Here is a 19,444-nt window from a genome sequence, read left to right on the forward strand (position 1 = left end):
AACTACATTCAGGGAGACGGAAAATAAAAGTATTTGGCCAGACTTTCTCTCCCCAATCACTTTCCAGCAATCCCTGTGGAGGTGCACGTGTGTAGAAGGCAACAAGCACAGTTTCCATGCTGATCACTTCAGAAAATATCCTCACACACACTCTCGTGGTTTGCACATCAATAATACTGAACTGGACAATGTTCAAGAGAATTCAACTGCAAGTGAAGCACCCACTAGCTGGAAAGTAATGCCTTCATAAAGATGGGAGGGAAAATTAGCAGCGGCGAGGAGCAAACTATTCTCTGATATAACAAAGAACTACAAATGTAAATGTAGAGAGTAACATTGCAATATCTCACCTGTTTCACAGTCCCAAAGTCTGCACGAGTTATCTGCAGAACCAGTTAACACATGTTTTGTGTCCCCTGATTATCAGATTAAGGATAAAATGAATAACCTGTATGGAAATTCAAAACACACGCACAAGTTGCTGCACCAGCTACCAGATGTCCAGGAAGCAATTTGATTCTCAAGGAGTTTCCAGAAGAAAATAATGATGTGTACTATGGTCTTAATAAAAATTGGGACTACTGGGCTCTCTAAGCTGTGAAAGTGGAAGAAATGCAACACCGGTTACATTGTGAAACTATCTCACAATTCTAACTGACTGACCTGACTGTACCACATCTCTAGGCAGGGTGGCGCATTTAGGGCACATCAAAAGTGAAATAAAATGTCATACATATATAGAAAACTCGAGGTTTCAGTGTTTACAGTGAAGTTCACCGAACATCAGAACAATACTTGGCTGCATTCGGCTTGCAATCAAATCCAAAACCTCTTCATAAATTGTTATTTCAGTAGAAAAAACACAATTGCTGGATTGAGAGATAATGCCTACAATAATTTTGGTAATTTTTTAGCATTATCACTGTACAGTACTCGCAACCAAGACTTTGGATTTCAACTAAGAATATAAATATATTGCGAGTGTATCTACGAAACATATTGGTTACTACCCAATAAGATGATCACAAATTACATTCTTGCCATTAAGGATACAGTCAACATCTACACACCATACTGCTCCGGTGTGTCCATTGTAAGTGCCAAGTCTCTCCCCATTCAGAGAATACCAGACGTTGACAACCTGTGCAGCAGAGGGGAAAAAAACAGAATGAAGATTATGGTTTTCCACAAGGAACTATGAACTTTTGTCGACTCTGTCAAAACTCATTTTCACTTGTCACCAGTGCTGACTGCATCATCCTTTTCGTCAATGAGCAAACTAAAGTATAGAAGTAAACACTGTGTTACCCCACAACATTGTGGAGTACTAACTCAGTCTCAACAATCAATTGTGGGCAACTTGCATTATTTTACCAAAATACAAATAAATTACTTTTTAATATAGCAATTCCTTTGGCTGAAGCATGTATTTGTTAAAAAAACTGGATTAAATGAACCTAATTATAAATTAGATTTTATTTTAGCCAGTTAAATGTTTACACAAAATAACATTTGGCATTTACATTCTTCATACATGTGTCTGACAGTAACAACGAACAATATCCACTCAGCAAGGTTAACACATGGGATTTATCCACTTTGAACAGTACAGCTATGGCCCAGCTAGAGCACTAAGAATATATTAAATGATGTGGAGATGCCGGTGTTGGACTGGGATGAGCTCAGTAAGAAGTCTTACAACACCAGATTAAAGTCCAACATGTTTGTTTCAAACACTAGCTTTCTGAGCACTGCTTCATCCTCAGGATTCACCTGAGGAAGGAGCAGTGCTCCGAAAGCTAGTGTTTGAAACAAACATGTTGGACTTTAACCTGGTGTTGTAAGACTTCTTAATACATAAAATGACACCATAATTCTCTAATGGTCTCTGAGCAATCAAGTTGATGGGTAATAAAAATTTCAACAACCTGACTGCATATTACAGCAAATTTTCTCAAATATTTAGTCCACTTCATTTTAGATATTAGAAAAGGATCAATGTTCTGACCTCACAATTCAAAGCTAGAAGAAATTTTCGCCAAATTATTGGTTCAAATCATTCGCTGTTATCAATGTAGCTACCCAAGAGATGAGCAGAGGGAGACTGACAGGAATTTATTATATTCTCTATGAGGTACAAAATGCCACATTAAAGATTAGAGACTTTATTTTAAACCCAAATTCATCAATATCACAGATGGCTACAGGCTGGCTTGCTTACTAGTCAGCATTGTGGAGCTGGAACCTCAAGCAAAGTAGAGGTGAAGGCAGGCCACTTAATCTTTAAACAAGATTGCCATTAAAAACATAAACTTATTTGTGAAACATTGTCGCACATACAATTTTAAGAAATTGCAACCAAAGCCAGACGCACATTATATCACATTTGGTATATTGATCCTTCATAAAAAGTTTTAAATAATATTGCTTCACCAAAGATATAATGAAAAGATTTGCTGCACGGAGAGGCATAAAGCTATATAGGACACACACTCAATTCCCAGTCTGAACTGAATTAGCCTTTAGTTGAGCCAGTACAATTTTCTCCCCTTCCTCTGGGCTAGAAACAGGCAGAAAACAAAAGGTTACAGTCCATCATTTTACAAGCTGTGAAAAAGTAATGCTGGACCACTAGAAACTGCACCTGAACCAAGAAATGACTGCATTTACAAGGCTTTTAAAAGATACAAGTGGATACTTAACAGTATTTCAAAAAGGCAGCTCACCATCACCGTTGCAAGGGCAACTGGGGATGGGCAATAAATGTTGACCCTGCCAGCAAGGTTCACATCCCTTGAACACGTTTTTAAAAACTGAAGAGTTTCAAAACATCACATCAGAATTAATTTTAAAGAGTGCTATTTTATTTTGTGCTTTGGGAAAGTCAGCAAACATTTTTCAGTCTGCTTGAGAGCAAGGAAGGCTCATAACTCTGTGCACTGCTGCTGAACGGAGTTACCAGGGACTTTCACAAAAGATATGACAATATATCACTGTTTCAATGAGTGATCATAGCTAGGTTATTATTAAATACTTGACCACTATTTCATATATTCATGATTATTGATATCTTCACAACCTATGTCAATACCAATTTCATGGAATAAGTTACGGCAATCTTCTACTTACAGTATCTTTGGCACAGGAGAATACCAAATCCCCTTCTCTGTTGTATTTAATCTGTGTGATTGATCTTTCATGACCTTGTAACAGGATGGGTTTCTGGTTTAGAGCAAAACAAATAAAATAGGATACATCACAGCGCTGATACAAGATAGATTAACCATTCAACATGAACACATATGTCTTTAAGTATAGGGTGGTAAACCTCTTGAGTTTTAGCAGTTTAAGGGCCACGATGATTTTTGAATCTGAAAAACAAGTGACAACATTCAACTGCAACACAAAGGACAGTGACAGGAAAGAGCGACCCAAAGATAACAGGACAACCGTAACCAACTAAAACAGTTTAATCGGCAGCTATAGTGGTTTAGTTCAATGAATACTGAATGAAAGAACAGCATTCTGATGCAAATTGATTCCCCAACCATTTCAACAGGTGAAGTGTAAAATGGTTTTATTAAACTGGTTGTTACTGCTTAATAAAGATACTATATTCTGCCAGCATTACCAAGGCAGGATCACGTTTCAGCCTTTGATATGACACCAGAGCTATTAAAATATATTACGGTGGCTGAGAGGGCATTTGATGAGGACTCGAATACTGAGGTAGTATGGGCTGAGTTAAGAAACAGCAAAGGAGAGGTCACCCTGTTAGGGGTTTTCTATAGGCCTCCGAAAAGTTCCAGAGATGTAGAGGAAAGGATTGCAAAGATGATTCTGGATAGGAGCGAAAGTAACAGGGTAGTTGTTATGGGGGACTTTAACTTTCCAAATATTGACCGTAGTTCGAGTACTTTAGATGGGTCCGTTTTTGTCCATTGTGTGCAGGAGGGTTTCCTGATGCAGTATATAGATAGGCCAACAAGAGGTGAGGCCGTATTGGATTTGGTACTGGGTAATGAACCAGGACAGGTGTCAGATTTGGAGGTAGGTGTGCACTTTGGTGATAGTGATCACAATTCGATTATGTTTACTTTAGCGATGGAAAGGGATAGGTATATACCGCAAGGCAAGAGTCATATCTGGGGGAAAGGCAATTATGATGCGACGAGGCAAGACTTAGGATGCATCGGCTGGAGATGAGAACTGCAGGGGATGGGTACAATGGAAATGTGGAGCATGTTCAAGGACCAGCTACTGCGTGTCCTTGATAAGTATGTACCTGTTAGGCAGGGAGGAAGTGGTCGAGCGAGGGAACCATGGTTTAGTAAAGCAGTTGAAACACTTGTCAAGAGGAAGGAGGCGGCTTATGTAAAGAGGAGACGTGATGGTTCAGTTAGGTCGCTTGAGAGTTAAAAGTTAGCTAGGAAGGCTATAAAGAGAGAGCTAAGAAGAGCCAGGAGAGGACATGAGAAGTCTTTGGCAGGTAGGATCAAGGATAACCCTAAAGCTTTCTATAGATATGTCAAGAATAAAAGAATGACTAGGGCAAGAGTAGGGCAAGTCAATGACAGTAGTGGGAAGTTGTGCGTGGAGTCCGAGGAGATAGGAGAGGTGCCAAATTAGTATTTTTCGTCTGTATTCACACAGGAAAAAGACAATGTTGTCGAGGAAAATACTGAGATACAGATTACTAGACTAGACTAGAAGGGCTTGAGGTTCATAAGGAGTAGGTGTTAGCAATTCTGGAAAGTGTGAAAATAGATAAGTCCCCTGGGCCGGATGGGATTTATCCTAGGATTCTCTGGGAAGCTAGGGAGGAGATTGCTGAGCCTTTGGCTTTGATCTTTAAGTCATCTTTGTCTACAGGAATAATGCCAGAAGACTGGAGGATAGCAAATGTTGTCCCCTTGTTCAAGAAGGGTAGTAGAGATAACTCCGGTAACTATAGACCAGTGAGCATTACTTCTGTTCTGGGAAAAGTCTTGGAAAGGTTTATAAGAGATAGGATGTATAATCATCTGGAAAGGAATAAGGGTAGTAGAGATAACTCCGGTAACTATAGACCAGTGAGCATTACTTCTGTTCTGGGAAAAGTCTTGGAAAGGTTTATAAGAGATAGGATGTATAATCATCTGGAAAGGAATAATTTGATTAGAAATAGTCAACATGGTTTTGTGAAGGGTAGGTCGTGCCTCACAAACCTTATTGAGTTCTTTGAGAAGGTGACCAAACAGGTGGATGAGGGTAAAGCAGTTGATGTGGTGTATATGGATTTCAGTAAAGCGTTTGATGAGGTCCCCCAAGGTAGGCTATTGCAGAAAATACGGAGGAATCGGATTCAGGGTGATTTAGCAGTTTGGATCAGAAATTGGCTAGCTGATAGAAGACAAAGGGTGGTGGTTGATGGGAAATGTTCAGACTGGAGTTCAATTACTAGTGGTGTACCACAAGGATCTGTTTTGGGGCTGCTTCTGTTTGTCATTTTTATAAATGACCTGGCGGAGGGCGTAGAAGGATGGGTGAGTAAATTTGCAGATGACACTAAAGTCGGTGGAGTTGTGGACAGTGCAGAAGGATGTTACAAGTTACAGAGGGACATAGATAAGCTGCAGAGCTGGGCTGAGAGGTGGCAAATGGAGATTAATGCAGAAAAGTGTGAGGTGATTTTAGAAGGAATAACAGTAAGACAGAGTACTGGGCTAATGGTAAGATTCTTGGTAGTGTGGACGAGCAGAGATATCTCGGTGTCCATGTCCATAGATCCCTGAAAGTTGCCACCCAGGTTGAGAGGGTTGTTAAGAAGGCGTACGGTGTGTTAGCTTTCATTGGTAGAGGAATTGAGTTTCAGAGCCATGAGGTCATGTTGCAGTTGTACAAAACTCTGGTGCGGCCGCATTTGGAGTATTGCGTGCAGTTCTGGTCGCCGCGTTATAGGAAGGATGTGGAAGCATTGGAAAGGGTACAGAGGAGATTTACAAGGATGTTGCCTGGTATGGAGGGAAGATCTTACGAGGAAAGGCTGAAGAACTTAAGGCTGTTTTCGTTAGAGTGAAGAAGGTTAAGAAGTGACTTTATTGAGGCATACAAGATGATCAGAGGATTAGATAGGGTGGACAGTGAGAGCCGTTTTCCTCAGATGGTGATGTCCAGCACGAGGGGACATAGCTTTAAATTGAGGGGAGATAGATATAGGACAGATGTCAGAGGTAGATTCTTTACTCAGAGAGTAGTGAGGGTGTGGAATGCCCTGCCTGCAACAGTAGTGGACTCGCCAACACTAAACGCATTCAAATGGTCATTGGATAGGCATATGGACGATAAGGGAAGAGTGTAGATGGGCTTTAGAGGGGTTTCACAGGTCGGCGCAACATCGAGAGCGGAAGGGCCTGTACTGCACTGTAATGTTCTATGTTCTATCTATATCAATGGTTTGCCAATTATTGCAGTACTGGTTTAGTTTTAAAGTATGTGTCCAAACAATTACATTTACCAATCCAAAAAACATTTTCATCAGACAGGCACATCCACTAAATTGACGTACCACCATCTTCCTTTAAAAAAAAAAAAAAATTCCAATTAGAAGGCAATTTTAGCATTGCCAATCCACCTACCCTACACATCTTTTGGGTCCAACTCCAGGGGCTTGGTGAAGCACTCCTTACTGACCAGTTTTCTGAGCTCACTGACTGGTTTTCTGCGCATCGCTGCGACGTATTCTGTGGGGTTTCTCTCCTGTGTTCCGGCCATCAGCCCCACTATTCTTAGGTTTTGCCAGCGCAATCGGTTCCCCTGGTTGGCGACTTTATCCGTCATCCCCTTCTGGTCTTGACCAGGCTCGCTACCTTGTCCTTGAGTGCCACAATCCAGGCTCCTTGGCCTGTGGAGGCTTTTCCGAGGTCCTGTGTCGTCTTTACCTGGACTCTGCTGCATACTGTCCATGGTTCCTTCACGGGACAGTCTCAGCTTCTACTGCCACCTCGACGCCTGTCAGGAGGTCTTTTCTCATCTCCTCCCTATGTGTCTGGAGCTCGGAGGTGATGCAGCCTGTTAATTTGTCCATCTGTGTCTGGATCTGCACTGGGAGCTCTGCGGGCCTCTCTGGCTTTGTGCCTCCACATGCTGTTCCCTGCTCCAAGGCTGAGGTTTCCCACCCCTCGTCTTCACTGGCTTTTCAGCTGGATGGCTGATTCTTTCCCATCCTGCTCGGCAGTGCAGTCGATGGAGGGTTAGACTGGGGATTGTGAGTGCTTTTGGTGCCCTTTTGTTGGGGTTAAAAGGTCTTAGTTGAAGTTCTTAGACGACAGCCACCTTTCATGCGACCGTTCAGTTCATGCCCACAACTGCAAGTCTTCCCGCCATTCATTATGGTCATGGCTGATCATCCAATTCAAAAGCCTAATTCCGCTTTCCCCCCCGCCCCCCATATCCTTTAATCCCTTTCACCCCAAGTGCTATATCTAACTGCGTCTTGGAAAACATACTATGTTTTGGCCTCAACAGGCTCATCACTCTCTGGGTGAAGAAATCGCTCATCATTTCAGTCGGAAACGGTCTATCTCGTATCCTCAGACTGTGACCTCTGGTTCTGGACAGACCCACTCATCGGGAACATACTTCCTGCATCTACCCTGTTTAGTCCTATTAGAATTTTATAGGTTTCTATGAGATCCCCCTCATTCCTCTGAACTCAATACAATCCTAACCGATTTAATCTCTCTCCATACATCAGTCCCGCCATCCCAGAAATCAGTCTGGTAAACCTTCACTGCCCTTCCTCGAGAGCAGGAATATCCTTCCTCAGATAAGGAGACCAAACTGCACACAATATTCCAGGTGTGGCCTCACCAAGGCTCTGTATAATGCAGCAAGACATCCTGTACTCGAAACCTCCCGCAATGAAGGCCAACATACCATTTGCCTTCTTTACCGCCTGCTGGACCTGCATGCTTGCCTTCAGTGACTGGTGTACAATGACACACAGGTCTCGTTGCACATTCCCCTCTCCTAATTTATGGCCATTCAGATAATAGTCTGCCTTCTTGTTTTTGCTACGCATTTATCCAAATTATACTGCATTTGCCATTCATTTGCCCACTCACTCAACTTGTCCAAATCACACTGAATGATCTCTGCTTCCTCCTTACAGCTCACCCGCCCACCCAACTTGGTGTCATTTGCAAATTTGGAGATATGACATTTTGTTCCCTCATCTAAATCATCAATATAAATTGTGAATAGCTTAGTTCACAGGACCGATCCCTGCAGTAACTTACGAGGCACCACCTGCCAATTTGAAAAAGACACGTTAATTCCTACTCTTTGTTTCCTGTCTGCCAACCAGTTTTCTATCCATCTCAATATACTAGCCCTAATGAGCTTCAATTTTACACACTAATCTCTTATGCGGGACTTTATCAAAAGCCTTCTGGAAGGCCAAATATACACACCCACTGGCTCCCCTTTGTCAACTCTACTAGTTACATCCACAAAGAATTCCAATAGATTTGTCAATCATGATTTCCCCTTCATGTACCTGCGAAGGAGACCCGAGGAGTTTGAGTGAAGGCAAGCATCCAGCAGAGGGCAACAGAGCAGAGCTACTGATCAGCTGTTCTGGGGAAATTTGCATATGTGCAGTGCGGTCAGCCTAATTTGAAGGTGGTTTGTGGAGGGGCTGTTGTCAAGTGACAGTTAAACCCGAAACACTTCGTCAGTGTTTCCCACCCTACCTCCTCCTCTAACCAAACCACCCCCCCCCCCCCCACGGTCGTTGGGAAGCGGGAGCAGGGGCCTGTCGTGAAGGTGAGTGAGTGCCTTTAAATGTGCTTACCTTTCAGCGGGAACAGGGTTTGAGGGAATATCAGGTAAGCTCTTCCTTTCTTTTTCTTGTTTTTTTTTAAATCTACAGGTGATGTCAGGGAAGGCAGTACAATGCTCCTCCTGCAGAATGTTTGAGGTGAGGGACGCCGTCAGTGTCCCTGCTGATTTCATCTGTGGGAAGTGCACCCAACTCCAGCTCCTCAAAAACCGTGTTAGGGACCTGGAGCTTGAGCTGGATGAACTTCGGATCATTCGGGAGGCAGAGGGGGTCATAGATAGAAGCTTCAGGGAGGTAGTTACGCCAAAGAATAAAGATAGATGGGTGACGGTGAGAGGGGCTGGGGGTAAGCAGTCAGTACAGGGATCCCCTGTGGTCGTACCCCTTAGTAACAAGTATACCGTTTTGGATACTTGTGGGGGGGGGGGGACTTACCAGGGGTAAGCCATGGGGTACAGGCCTCTGGCACGGAGTCTGTCCCTGTTGCTCAGAAGGGAAGGGGGGAAAGGAGTAGAACATTAGTAATTGGGGACTCAATAGTCAGGGGCACAGATAGGAGATTTTGTGGGAGCGAGAGGGACTCACGTTTGGTATGTTGCCTCCCAGGTGCAAGGGTACGTGATGTCTCGGATCGTGTTTTCCGGGTCCTTAAGTGGGAGGGGGAGCAGCCCCAAGTCGTAGTCCACATTGGCACTAATGACATAGGTAGGAATGGGGACAAGGATGTCAGGCAGGCCTTTAGGGAGCTAGGATGGAAGCTCAGAGCGAGAACAAACAGAGTTGTTATCTCTGGGTTGTTGCCCGTGCCACGTGATAGTGAGACGAGGAATAGGGAGAGAGAGCAATTAAACACGTGGCTACAGGGATGGTGCAGGCGGGAGGGATTCCAATTTCTGGATAACTGGGGCTCTTTCTGGGGAAGGTGGGACCTCTATAGACAGGATGGTCTACATCTGAACCTGAGGGGCACCAATATCCTGGGGGGGAGATTTGTTAGTGCTCTTTGGGGGGGGGGGGAGGGGTTTAAACTAATTCAGCAGGGGCATGGGAACCTGGATTGTAGTTTTGGGGTACGGGAGATTGAGAGTATAGAGGTCAGGAGCACAGATTTGACTTTGCAGGAGGTTGCCAGTGTTCAGGTAGGTGGTTTGAAGTGTGTCTACTTCAATGCCAGGAGTATACGAAATAAGGTAGGGGAACTGGCAGCATGGGTTGGTACCTGGGACTTCGATGTTGTGGCCATTTCAGAGACATGGATAGAGCAGGGACAGGAATGGTTGTTGCAGGTTCCGGGGTTTAGGTGTTTTAGTAAGCTCAGAGAAGGGGGCAAAAGAGGGGGAGGTGTGGCGCTGCTAGTCAAGGACAGTATTACGGTGGCGGAAAGGATGCTAGATGGGGACTCTTCTTCCGAGGTAGTATGGGCTGAGGTTAGAAACAGGAAAGGAGAGGTCACCCTGTTGGGAGTTTTCTATAGGCCACCTAATAGTTCTAGGGATGTAGAGGAAAGGATGGCGAAGATGATTCTGGAAAAGAGCGAAAGTAACAGGGTAGTTGTTATGGGAGACTTTAACTTTCCAAATATTGACTGGAAAAGATATAGTTCGAGTACATTAGATGGGTCGTTATTTGTACAATGTGTGCAGGAGGGTTTCCTGACACAATATGTTGACAGACCAACAAGAGGCGAGGCCACATTGGATTTGGTTTTGGGTAATGAACCAGGCCAGGTGTTAGATCTGGAGATAGGTGAGCACTTTGGAGACAGTGACCACAATTCGGTGACCTTTACGTTAGTGATGGAAAGGGATAAGTATACCCCGCAGGGCAAGAGTTATAGCTGGGGGAAGGGCAATTATGATGCCATTAGACATGACTTAGGATGTGTAGGTTGGAGAAGTAGGCTGCAAGGGTTGGGCACACTGGATATGTGGAGCTTGTTCAAGGAACAGCTATTGCGTGTTCTTGATAAGTACGTACCAGTCAGGCAGGGTGGAAGGGGTCGAGCGAGGGAACCGTGGTTTACCAAAGAAGTGGAATCTCTTGTTAAGAGGAAGAAGGAGGCCTATGTGAAGATGAGGAGTGAAGTTTCAGTTGGGGCGCTTGATAGTTACAAGGAAGCGAGGAAGGATCTAAAGAGAGAGCTAAGACGAGCAAGGAGGGGATATGAGAAGTCTTTGGCAGGTAGCATCAAGGAAAACCCAAAAGCTTTCTACAGGTATGTCAGGAATAAAAGAATGACTAGGGTAAGAGTAGGGCCAGTCAAGGACAGTGGTGGGAAGTTGTGTGTGGAGGCTGAGGAGATAAGCGAGATACTAAATGAATACTTTTCGTCAGTATTCACTCAGGAAAAAGATAATGTTGTGGAGGAGAATGCTGAGACCCAGGCTATTAGAATAGATGGCATTGAGGTGCGTAGGGAAGAAGTGTTGGCAATTCTGGACAAGGTGAAAATAGATAAGTCCCCGGGGCCTGATGGGATTTATCCTAGGATTCTCTGGGAAGCCAGGGAAGAGATTGCTGAGCCTTTGGCTTTGATTGTTATGTCATCATTGGCTACAGGAATAGTGCCAGAGGACTGGAGGATAGCAAATGTGGTCCCTTTGTTCAAGAAGGGGAGTAGAGATAACCCCGGTAACTATAGGCCGGTGAGCCTCACGTCTGTTGTGGGTAAAGTATTGGAGAGGATTATAAGAGATACGATTTATAATCATCTAGATAGGAATAATATGATTAGGGATAGTCAGCATGGTTTTGTGAAGGGTAGGTCATGCCTCACAAACCTTATCGAGTTCTTTGAAAAGGTGACTGAACAGGTAGACGAGGGTAGAGCAGTTGATGTGGTGTATATGGATTTCAGTAAAGCGTTTGATAAGGTCCCCCACGGTCGGCTATTGCAGAAAATACGGAGGCTGGGGATTGAGGGTGATTTAGAGATGTGGATCAGAAATTGGCTAGTTGAAAGAAGACAGAGAGTGGTAGTTGATGGCAAATGTTCAGAATGGAGTTCAGTTACGAGTGGCGTACCACAAGGATCTGTTCTGGGGCCATTGCTGTTTGTCATTTTTATAAATGACCTAGAGGAGGGCACAGAAGGTTGGGTGAGTAAATTTGCAGACGACACTAAAGTTGGTGGAGTTGTAGACAGTGTGGAAGGATGTTGCAGGTTACAGAGGGACATAGATAAGCTGCAGAGCTGGGCTGAGAGGTGGCAAATTGAATTTAATGTAGAGAAGTGTGAGGTGATTCACTTTGGAAAGAATAACAGGAATGCGGAATATTTGGCTAATGGTAAAATTGTTGCTAGTGTGGATGAGCAGAGGGATCTCGGCGTCCATGTACATAGATCCCTGAAAGTTGCCACCCAGGTTGATAGGATTGTGAAAAAGGCCTATGGTGTGTTGGCCTTTATTGGTAGAGGGATTGAGTTCCGGAGCCATGAGGTCATGTTGCAGCTGTACAAAACTCTGGTACGGCCGCATTTGGAGTATTGCGTACAGTTCTGGTCGCCTCATTATAGGAAGGACGTGGAAGCTTTGGAACGGGTGCAGAGGAGATTACCAGGATGTTGCCTGGTATGGAGGGAAAATCATATGAGGAAAGGCTGATGAACCTGAGGTTGTTTTCGTTAGAGAGAAGGTTAAGAGGTGACTTAATAGAGGCATACAAAATGATCAGAGGGTTAGATAGGGTGGACAGTGAGAGCCTTCTCCCGCGGATGGAGGTGGCTAGCACGAGGGGACATAGCCTTAAACTTAGGGGTAATAGATATAGGATAGAGGTCAGAGGTAGGTTTTTTACGCAAAGAGTGGTGAGGCCGTGGAATGCCCTACCTGCAACAGTAGTGAACTCGCCAACATTGAGGGCATTTAAAAGTTTATTGGATAAGCATATGGATGATAATGGCATAGTGTAGGTTAGATGGCCTTTAGTTTTTGACTTCCCATGTCGGTGCAACATCGAGGGCCGAAGGGCCTGTACTGCGCTGTATCGTTCTATGTTCTATAAATCCATGCTGACTATGTCCCATCCTGTCACTGTTTTCCAAGTGCTCAGCTGTAAGATCTTCGATAATGGATTCTAGAGTCTTCCACACTACTGACGTCCGACTTACTGGTCTATAATTCCCTGTTTTTTCTCTACTATTTTCAAATAGTGGGGTTACAGTAGCTACATTCCAATCTGCAGGAACTGTTCCAGAGTCTAAATTCTCGAAGATGACCACCAATGCATCCACTATTTCTACAGCCACTTCCTCAAGTACTCTGGTATACAGATTATCAGGCCCTGGGGATTTATCAGCCTTCAATCCCAATCATTTCCCAACATTATTTCTCTACTCTACTCCTTCAGTTCCTCCCTCTCACTAAAGACTGTGTTCCCCAACATTTCTGGTATCAGATTTGTTCTTCATTTGTGAAGACAGAACCAAAGTGTGCATTTAGTTGCTCAGCCATTTCTTTGTTCCCTATTATACATTCCACTGTTTCTGACTGTAAAACATTGTCTTCACCAATCTTCATGCACATTTTGAAACTTTAAGTCAGTTTTTATGTTCCCTGCAAGCTTACTTTCATACTCTATTTTTCCCTCCAGAATCGATCCCTTGGTCCTTATTTGCCGATTTCTCAACTGCTCGCAGTCCTCAGACCTATTATTTTTCTTGGTCAATTTGTATGCACCTTCCTTCGATCAAATACGGTCTCTAACTTCCCCTATAAATTGCGGATTGACCACCTATCCCATTTTACTTTTGTGCCAGACAGGACCAAACAATTGTTGCATTAACCCCGCACTCCTTGAATGTTTGCCACTGCCTATCCACCATCATCCCATTAAGTAACGTTCCCCAATCAATCAAAGCCAACTCACGCCTCATATCATTGTAACACAAAACATAGAAAATAGGTGCAGGAGTTGGCCATTCGGCCTTTTGAGCCAGCACCACCATTCAATATGATCATGGCTGATCATGCAAATTCGGTTTTGCACTCCTGCTTTCTCTCCATACCGCTTGATCCCTTTAGCCGCAAAGGCCACATCCAGCTCCCTCCTGAATATACCCAACAACCTGGCCCCAACAGCTTTCTGTAGGAGAGAACTCTCCGAGAAATAATTCTTTGTCATCTCAGTCCTGAATGGCTTACCCCTTTTTCTTAGGTTGTGACCCCCAGTTCTGGATGATCCCAACATTGGAAACATTCTTCCCACATCTGGCCTGTCCAGTCCCATCAGGATTTTATATGTTTCTATGAGATCCTCTCTCATTCTTCCAAAGCCAAGTGAGTACAAGCCCAGTCGATCCAGTCTTTCTTCATCTGTCAGTCCTACTATTCCGGCAATTAGTCTGGTGAACCTTCGCCTGACACCTTCAATAGCAAGAACGTCCTTCCTCAAACTAGGAGGCCAAAACTGCATTCAATACTCAAGGCGTGGCATCACCAAGGCCCTGTATAACTGCAGTTAGACAGCCCTACTCCTATACTCAAATCGTCTTGCTATGAAGGCCAGCATGTCATTAGTTTTCTTCACCGCCTGCTGTACCTGCATGTCAACCTTCAGTTACTACTGTATTCCACCATGACACCCAGGTCTCGTTGCAGTTCCCTTTTTCCTCAACTGCCACCATTCAGATAATAATCTGCCTTCCTGTTTTGGCCACCAAAATGGATAGCCTCACATTTACCAAACATTTGCCAAGTTTTTGCAGTCAGCCAGCTTGTCCAAGTCATCCTGCAGCCTCTTTGCATCCTCCTCACAGCACACACTGTGACCCAGTTTAGTGTTGTCTCCAAATTTGGAGATATTGCATGCAATTTCTTCGTCCAAATCATATTTATATTGTGAACAGCTGGCATCCCAGCACTGAACCCTGTGGTACCGCACTAGTCACTGCCTGACACTCTGAAAAAGGACCATTTTATTCCAACACTCTGCTTCCTTTCTGCCAACCATTTCACTACCCAGGCCAATACCAATACCATGAGCTTTAATTTCGGTCACTAATCTCTCGTGTGGGACCTTGTCAAAAGCCTTTAGAAAGTCCAGATACACAACATCTACTGGTTCAGCCTTGTCCACTCTATTTGTCACATACTCAAAAAATTCCAGAAGATTTGTCAAGCATGATTTCCCTTGAGTAAATCCATGCTGACTTGGACTGGTCCTGTTGACACATTGCAAACGCGTAGCTATTTCATCCTTAATAATTGACTACAGCATTCTCACCCTCCCCCCTCGAAAATTTCGTTATTAAGATTCTCCTGCCCCACAATCCCTCCCCCCTCCCATTCTCACTCCCCCCACCCCCCCAATTCTCTCTCTCCCTCCCACCCAATTCTCTCTCCCCCCCACCCCCCCCCAATTCTCTCCCCCCCACCCCCAATTCTCTCTCTCTCCCCCCCATCCCCCAATTCTCTCTCTCCCTCCCATCCCCCAATTCTCTCTCCCCCACCCCCCTCTCCCCCAATTCTCTCTCCCCCCCACCCCCCCAATTCTCTCTCCCCACACCCCCCCAATTCTCTCTCCCCCCAATTCTCTCTCTCCCCCACCCCCCCCAATTCTTTCTCCCCCCCACCCCCAATTCTCTCTCTCTCCCTCCCATCCCCCAATTCTCTCTCCCTCCCATCCCCCAATTCTCTCTCCCCCACCCCCCTCTCCAATTCTCTCTCCCCCCCCACCCCCCCAATTCTCTCTCCCCCCCCCACCCCCCCAATTCTCTCTCCCCCCCACCCCCCCCAATTCTCTCTCCCTCCCTCCCCCCCCAATTCTCTCTCCCCCCCAATTCTCTCCCCCCCCCCCAATTCTCTCTCCCCCCTCCCCCCCCCAATTCTCTCTCCCCCCCTCCCCCCCAATTCTCTCTCCCCCCCCAATTCTCTCTCCCCCCCAATTCTCTCTCCCCCCCCCCCAATTCTCTCTCCCCCCCCCCCAATTCTCTCTCTCCCCCCCCCAATTCTCTCTCTCCCCCCCCAATTCTCTCTCTCCCCCCCCCAATTCTCTCTCCCCCCCAATCTCTCTCTCCCCCCCCCAATCTCTCTCTCCCCCCACCCCCCCCCCAATTCTCTCTCCCCCCCCACCCCCCCCCAATGCTCTCTCCCCCCCCCCACCCCCCCCCAATTCTCTCTCCCCCCCCACCCCCCCCCAATTCCTCTCCTCCCCCCCCACCCCCCCCAATTCTCTCTCCCCCCCCCACCCCCCCCAATTCTCTCTCCCCCCCCCCACCCCCCCAATTCTCTCTCCCCCCCCCCAACCCCCCCCAATTCTCTCTTCCCCCCCCCCACCCCCCCCAATTCTCTCTCCCCCCCCACCCACCCCCCAATTCTCTCTCCCTCCCACCCACCCCCCCAATTCTCTCTCCCCCCCACCCCCCCCCAATTCTCTCTCCCCCCCCACCCCCCCCCCAATTCTCTCTCTCCCCCCCACCCCCCCCCCCAAATTCTCTCTCCCCCCCACCCCCCCAATTCTCATCTCCCCCCCCCACCCCCCCCCAATTCTCTCTCCCCCCCCACCCCCCCCCAATTCTCTCTCCCCCCCACCCCCCCCCAATTCTCTCTCCCCCCACCCCCCCCCCCAATTCTCTCTCCCCCCCCACCCCCCCCCCCAATTCTCTCTCCCCCCCCAATTCTCTCTCTCCCCCCCCACCCCCCCAATTCTCTCTCCCCCCCACCCCCCCCCCCAATTCTCTCTCCCCCCCCCACCCCCAATCCCCCCCCCAATTCTCTCTCCCCCCCCAATTCTCTCTCCCCCCCCCCCCCCCCCCCCAATTCTCTCTCCCCCCACCCCCCCCCCACCCCAGTTCTCTCTCCCCCCCCAATTCTCTCTCCCCCCCACCCCCCCCACCCCAATTCTCTCTCTCTCTCCCCCCCCCCCAATTCTCTCTCTCTTCGCCGCCCCCAATTCTCTCTCTCTTCGCCGCCCCCAATTCTCTCTCTCTTCTCCGCCGCCGCCCCCCAAGGAAGGCAGTCAGCCAGTCTCTCTCCATCTCTCTATCCTAGTCGCTCTCTCATACGCACCATGCTGTCGGTCTTTCTCTCTCACGGCGACAGGATTAGGAGGGACCGGAAGCCGTACACACGCCCCGGCACCGGAAGTGAACCCTGGTCGAGGTGAGGGGTCAGTGAGCTGCTGCCATGGTGACTGCCGGTGAGTGAACCCTGAGCTGTCAATAGTCACTGAGATTTGTGCATTTTGATAAATGTCTGCCCCGACCGGAGTGTGACTGCAATTTTGCACCGAATGAGATTATAAACGCTGAGATTCATTCAGCATCAGCAGCCACATTCTGGGCAACGGGAGGTTGTTTTGATTTGCCATCAATGACAGTGAAAGTCCATTGAATTTGCTCAGAAACTTGTATGTTTCCTATTTCAGTGGAAGTTTGCTGCCTCCTTCTCGTGGCATTGCTGTGGGGTGGAACAAACCCCTTTCTGAAAAAGGGCACCGAGGGCATGGAGAAGGTTCAGTCCAGAAACTTTGTGATTCAACTTTTTGCAGAAATGAAATTTTTATTTCTTAATTACAAGGTGAGAAAATTACGTTTAAACACTGGGCTGACTTTACTGCAGTCTTTGGAATATCACACTAGAAATGCCACATGGAGAAATTACCATTTTTTAGATTTAGCCATCTTTATTTTAAATAAAAAATTTAAGTGGTGAATCGTTCTAGGTTGTGAACCAATCCATGATTTGCCCAGCTGATCGCCAACATCAGTATTTATTTGTTAACTGCATAAGACTGAATATGTATCCTTTTAGTACTTCCTTCCCAGCAGACTGCACAGTGCAGTAATGCCAGATTCCCTCTACGCTTTTCATTGCATACTCCCTAATCCTATCAGACTGTTCAACTGAATCCAAAAATCCATTCACTGGCATGACGTTTTCATATTTTGGTTGCTCAATTCTCCAACTCTTGACAGCCATTAGTTTAACCATTTCTTCTCTCCATTTCTCCCCGATATCCCTCCTGCTCTCTAGCTATACCAGAATGACGATCTGTTCCGTCTAGCTTCCCAGTGCTTGCTTCACAGTCTTTGTCTTCATGCTCTACCATCTCTGACCAGGATTTGGTTCATTGCCTTGACATTTATTCCAGCTGGCTATGTTATTATATCTTACTGAAAAGTTGTCCAACTTGTATTCAATTTTGCCCTGAATTGATGTTAAAATTGGTAAAAACAAAAATATGACAAAATAAACAGTTATCAAAGATAAACACCAGAAGCTGGGAATCTTAAGTACAGCTTCAGCAGTAAAGAAGAAAATCTTGAATCCAGACAGCAGTTTCTCATATCTGTCAGCAGAATCACAAATAATATCAGATACAACAAATTAATTTTGAAATGCAGGAACTATTGCTTTGCAGACAGTGGGTAGCCACTTTACCCACAAATAGCACTGAGACAAGTGACCAATTTGTGGTGATGAAAGAGTAAAGTTATTCAAGACTCAAGAATATATCTTATTCTTCGGAAAAACTTATCACCACATTGTTAACAGAGTTACCTCACAATGCCTCTCCAAGTAACCAGCAACAACTGTCCCCAATGCCATCACCCTGGACTCCACTGAGTGCTACTCTTTGCTGACTCCTCGAAGCATTTCCAAACCCCTTTTTTCAGTACGTTCAAATATCAGCGCTCCCATCAGTGCTGCTTTTCTCTGCCCAACCCTCCCCATTGCCCTGAATTTCTCTGATGCTCTCACAACCCCAAACTCTCTCTTCCATATCTCTTAACTCGGTGAGAAGCAGAGGGACCTGAGTGCCTGTGCATAGCGGATTGAAGATGGCAGGACAGATCGAGAAAGCAATTAAAAATCATACAGTATTTTGAGCTTTATTAATAGGTTTATAAGAGTACAAGAGCAAGAAACAAAGAAAATAGGAGCAGGAAGAGGCCATTTGCCCCTTCCAGCATGCTCCACCATTCAATATGATCATGGTTATTCATTCAACTCAATAACCTGATTCTGCATCCCCACCCCACCCCCCACCCCTCATTTCCTTTGATGCTTTTAGTTCCAAAAGCTATATCTAATTCCTTCTTGAAAACATATAATGTTTTGGCCTCAGCTGCTTTCTGTGGTAACAAACTCCACAGGCTCACCACTCTCTTAGGGGATGGTTTGGCACAGGGCTAAGTTGCTGGCTTTGAAAGCAGACCAAGGCAGGCCAGCAGCGCGGGTTCAATTCCTGTACCAGCCTCCCCGAACAGGCACTGGAATGTGGAGACTAGGGGCTTTTCACAGTAACTTCATTTGAAGCCTACTTGTGACAACAAGCGATTTTCATTCCATTTCATTTCTAGGTGAAGAGAATTATCCTAATTTCAGTCCGAAATGGTTTACCTCGTGTCCTTAGACTGTGACCCCTGGTTATAGACTCCTAGACAATTGGGAATATCCTTCCTGCATCTACCCTGTCTAGTCCTGTTAGAAATTTATAGGTTTTGTGAGAAACCACCCCCCCATTCTTCTGAACTCCAGGAATATAATCCTAATCAAATCAATCTCTCCTCATAAATCAGTCTCTCCATCCCAGAGATCAGCCTGGTAAACTTTTCCTCTATTGCAAGAACATCTTTCCTCAAATATGGAGACCAAAACTGTACGCAATATTCCA

At 45.8% G+C, this 19,444-nt stretch overlaps 2 protein-coding genes across 3 annotated transcripts in view; one reads left to right on the forward strand and one right to left on the reverse strand.

Moving 5' to 3' along the window:
• Positions 1 to 16,927, reverse strand: part of eif3i (eukaryotic translation initiation factor 3, subunit I) — a 52,410-nt gene extending 35,483 nt beyond the window's left edge. The window contains exons 1-4 of the mRNA XM_038794789.1: positions 16,834 to 16,927; positions 3,130 to 3,222; positions 1,054 to 1,141; positions 351 to 416 (exon numbers count right to left, since the gene is read on the reverse strand). Coding sequence (XP_038650717.1) covers positions 351 to 416; positions 1,054 to 1,141; positions 3,130 to 3,222; positions 16,834 to 16,836 — 250 coding nt within the window. The 5' untranslated portion in view covers positions 16,837 to 16,927. The remainder of the gene's footprint in view (positions 1 to 350; positions 417 to 1,053; positions 1,142 to 3,129; positions 3,223 to 16,833) is intronic.
• The window catches only part of tmem234 (transmembrane protein 234), a 36,344-nt gene continuing 33,725 nt past the window's right edge, over positions 16,826 to 19,444 (forward strand). The window contains exons 1-2 of one of the 2 annotated variants that reach the window (XM_038794774.1): positions 16,826 to 16,963; positions 17,192 to 17,343. In XM_038794774.1, coding sequence (XP_038650702.1) covers positions 16,951 to 16,963; positions 17,192 to 17,343 — 165 coding nt within the window. In that variant the 5' untranslated portion in view covers positions 16,826 to 16,950. Of the gene's footprint in view, positions 16,964 to 17,001; positions 17,344 to 19,444 lie in introns of those variants that run through there. The other variant, XM_038794766.1, reaches the window with a different exon arrangement.

This window comes from Scyliorhinus canicula, chromosome 1 (assembly GCF_902713615.1).
Source record: "Scyliorhinus canicula chromosome 1, sScyCan1.1, whole genome shotgun sequence".
NCBI classification, from domain to species: domain Eukaryota; kingdom Metazoa; phylum Chordata; class Chondrichthyes; order Carcharhiniformes; family Scyliorhinidae; genus Scyliorhinus; species Scyliorhinus canicula.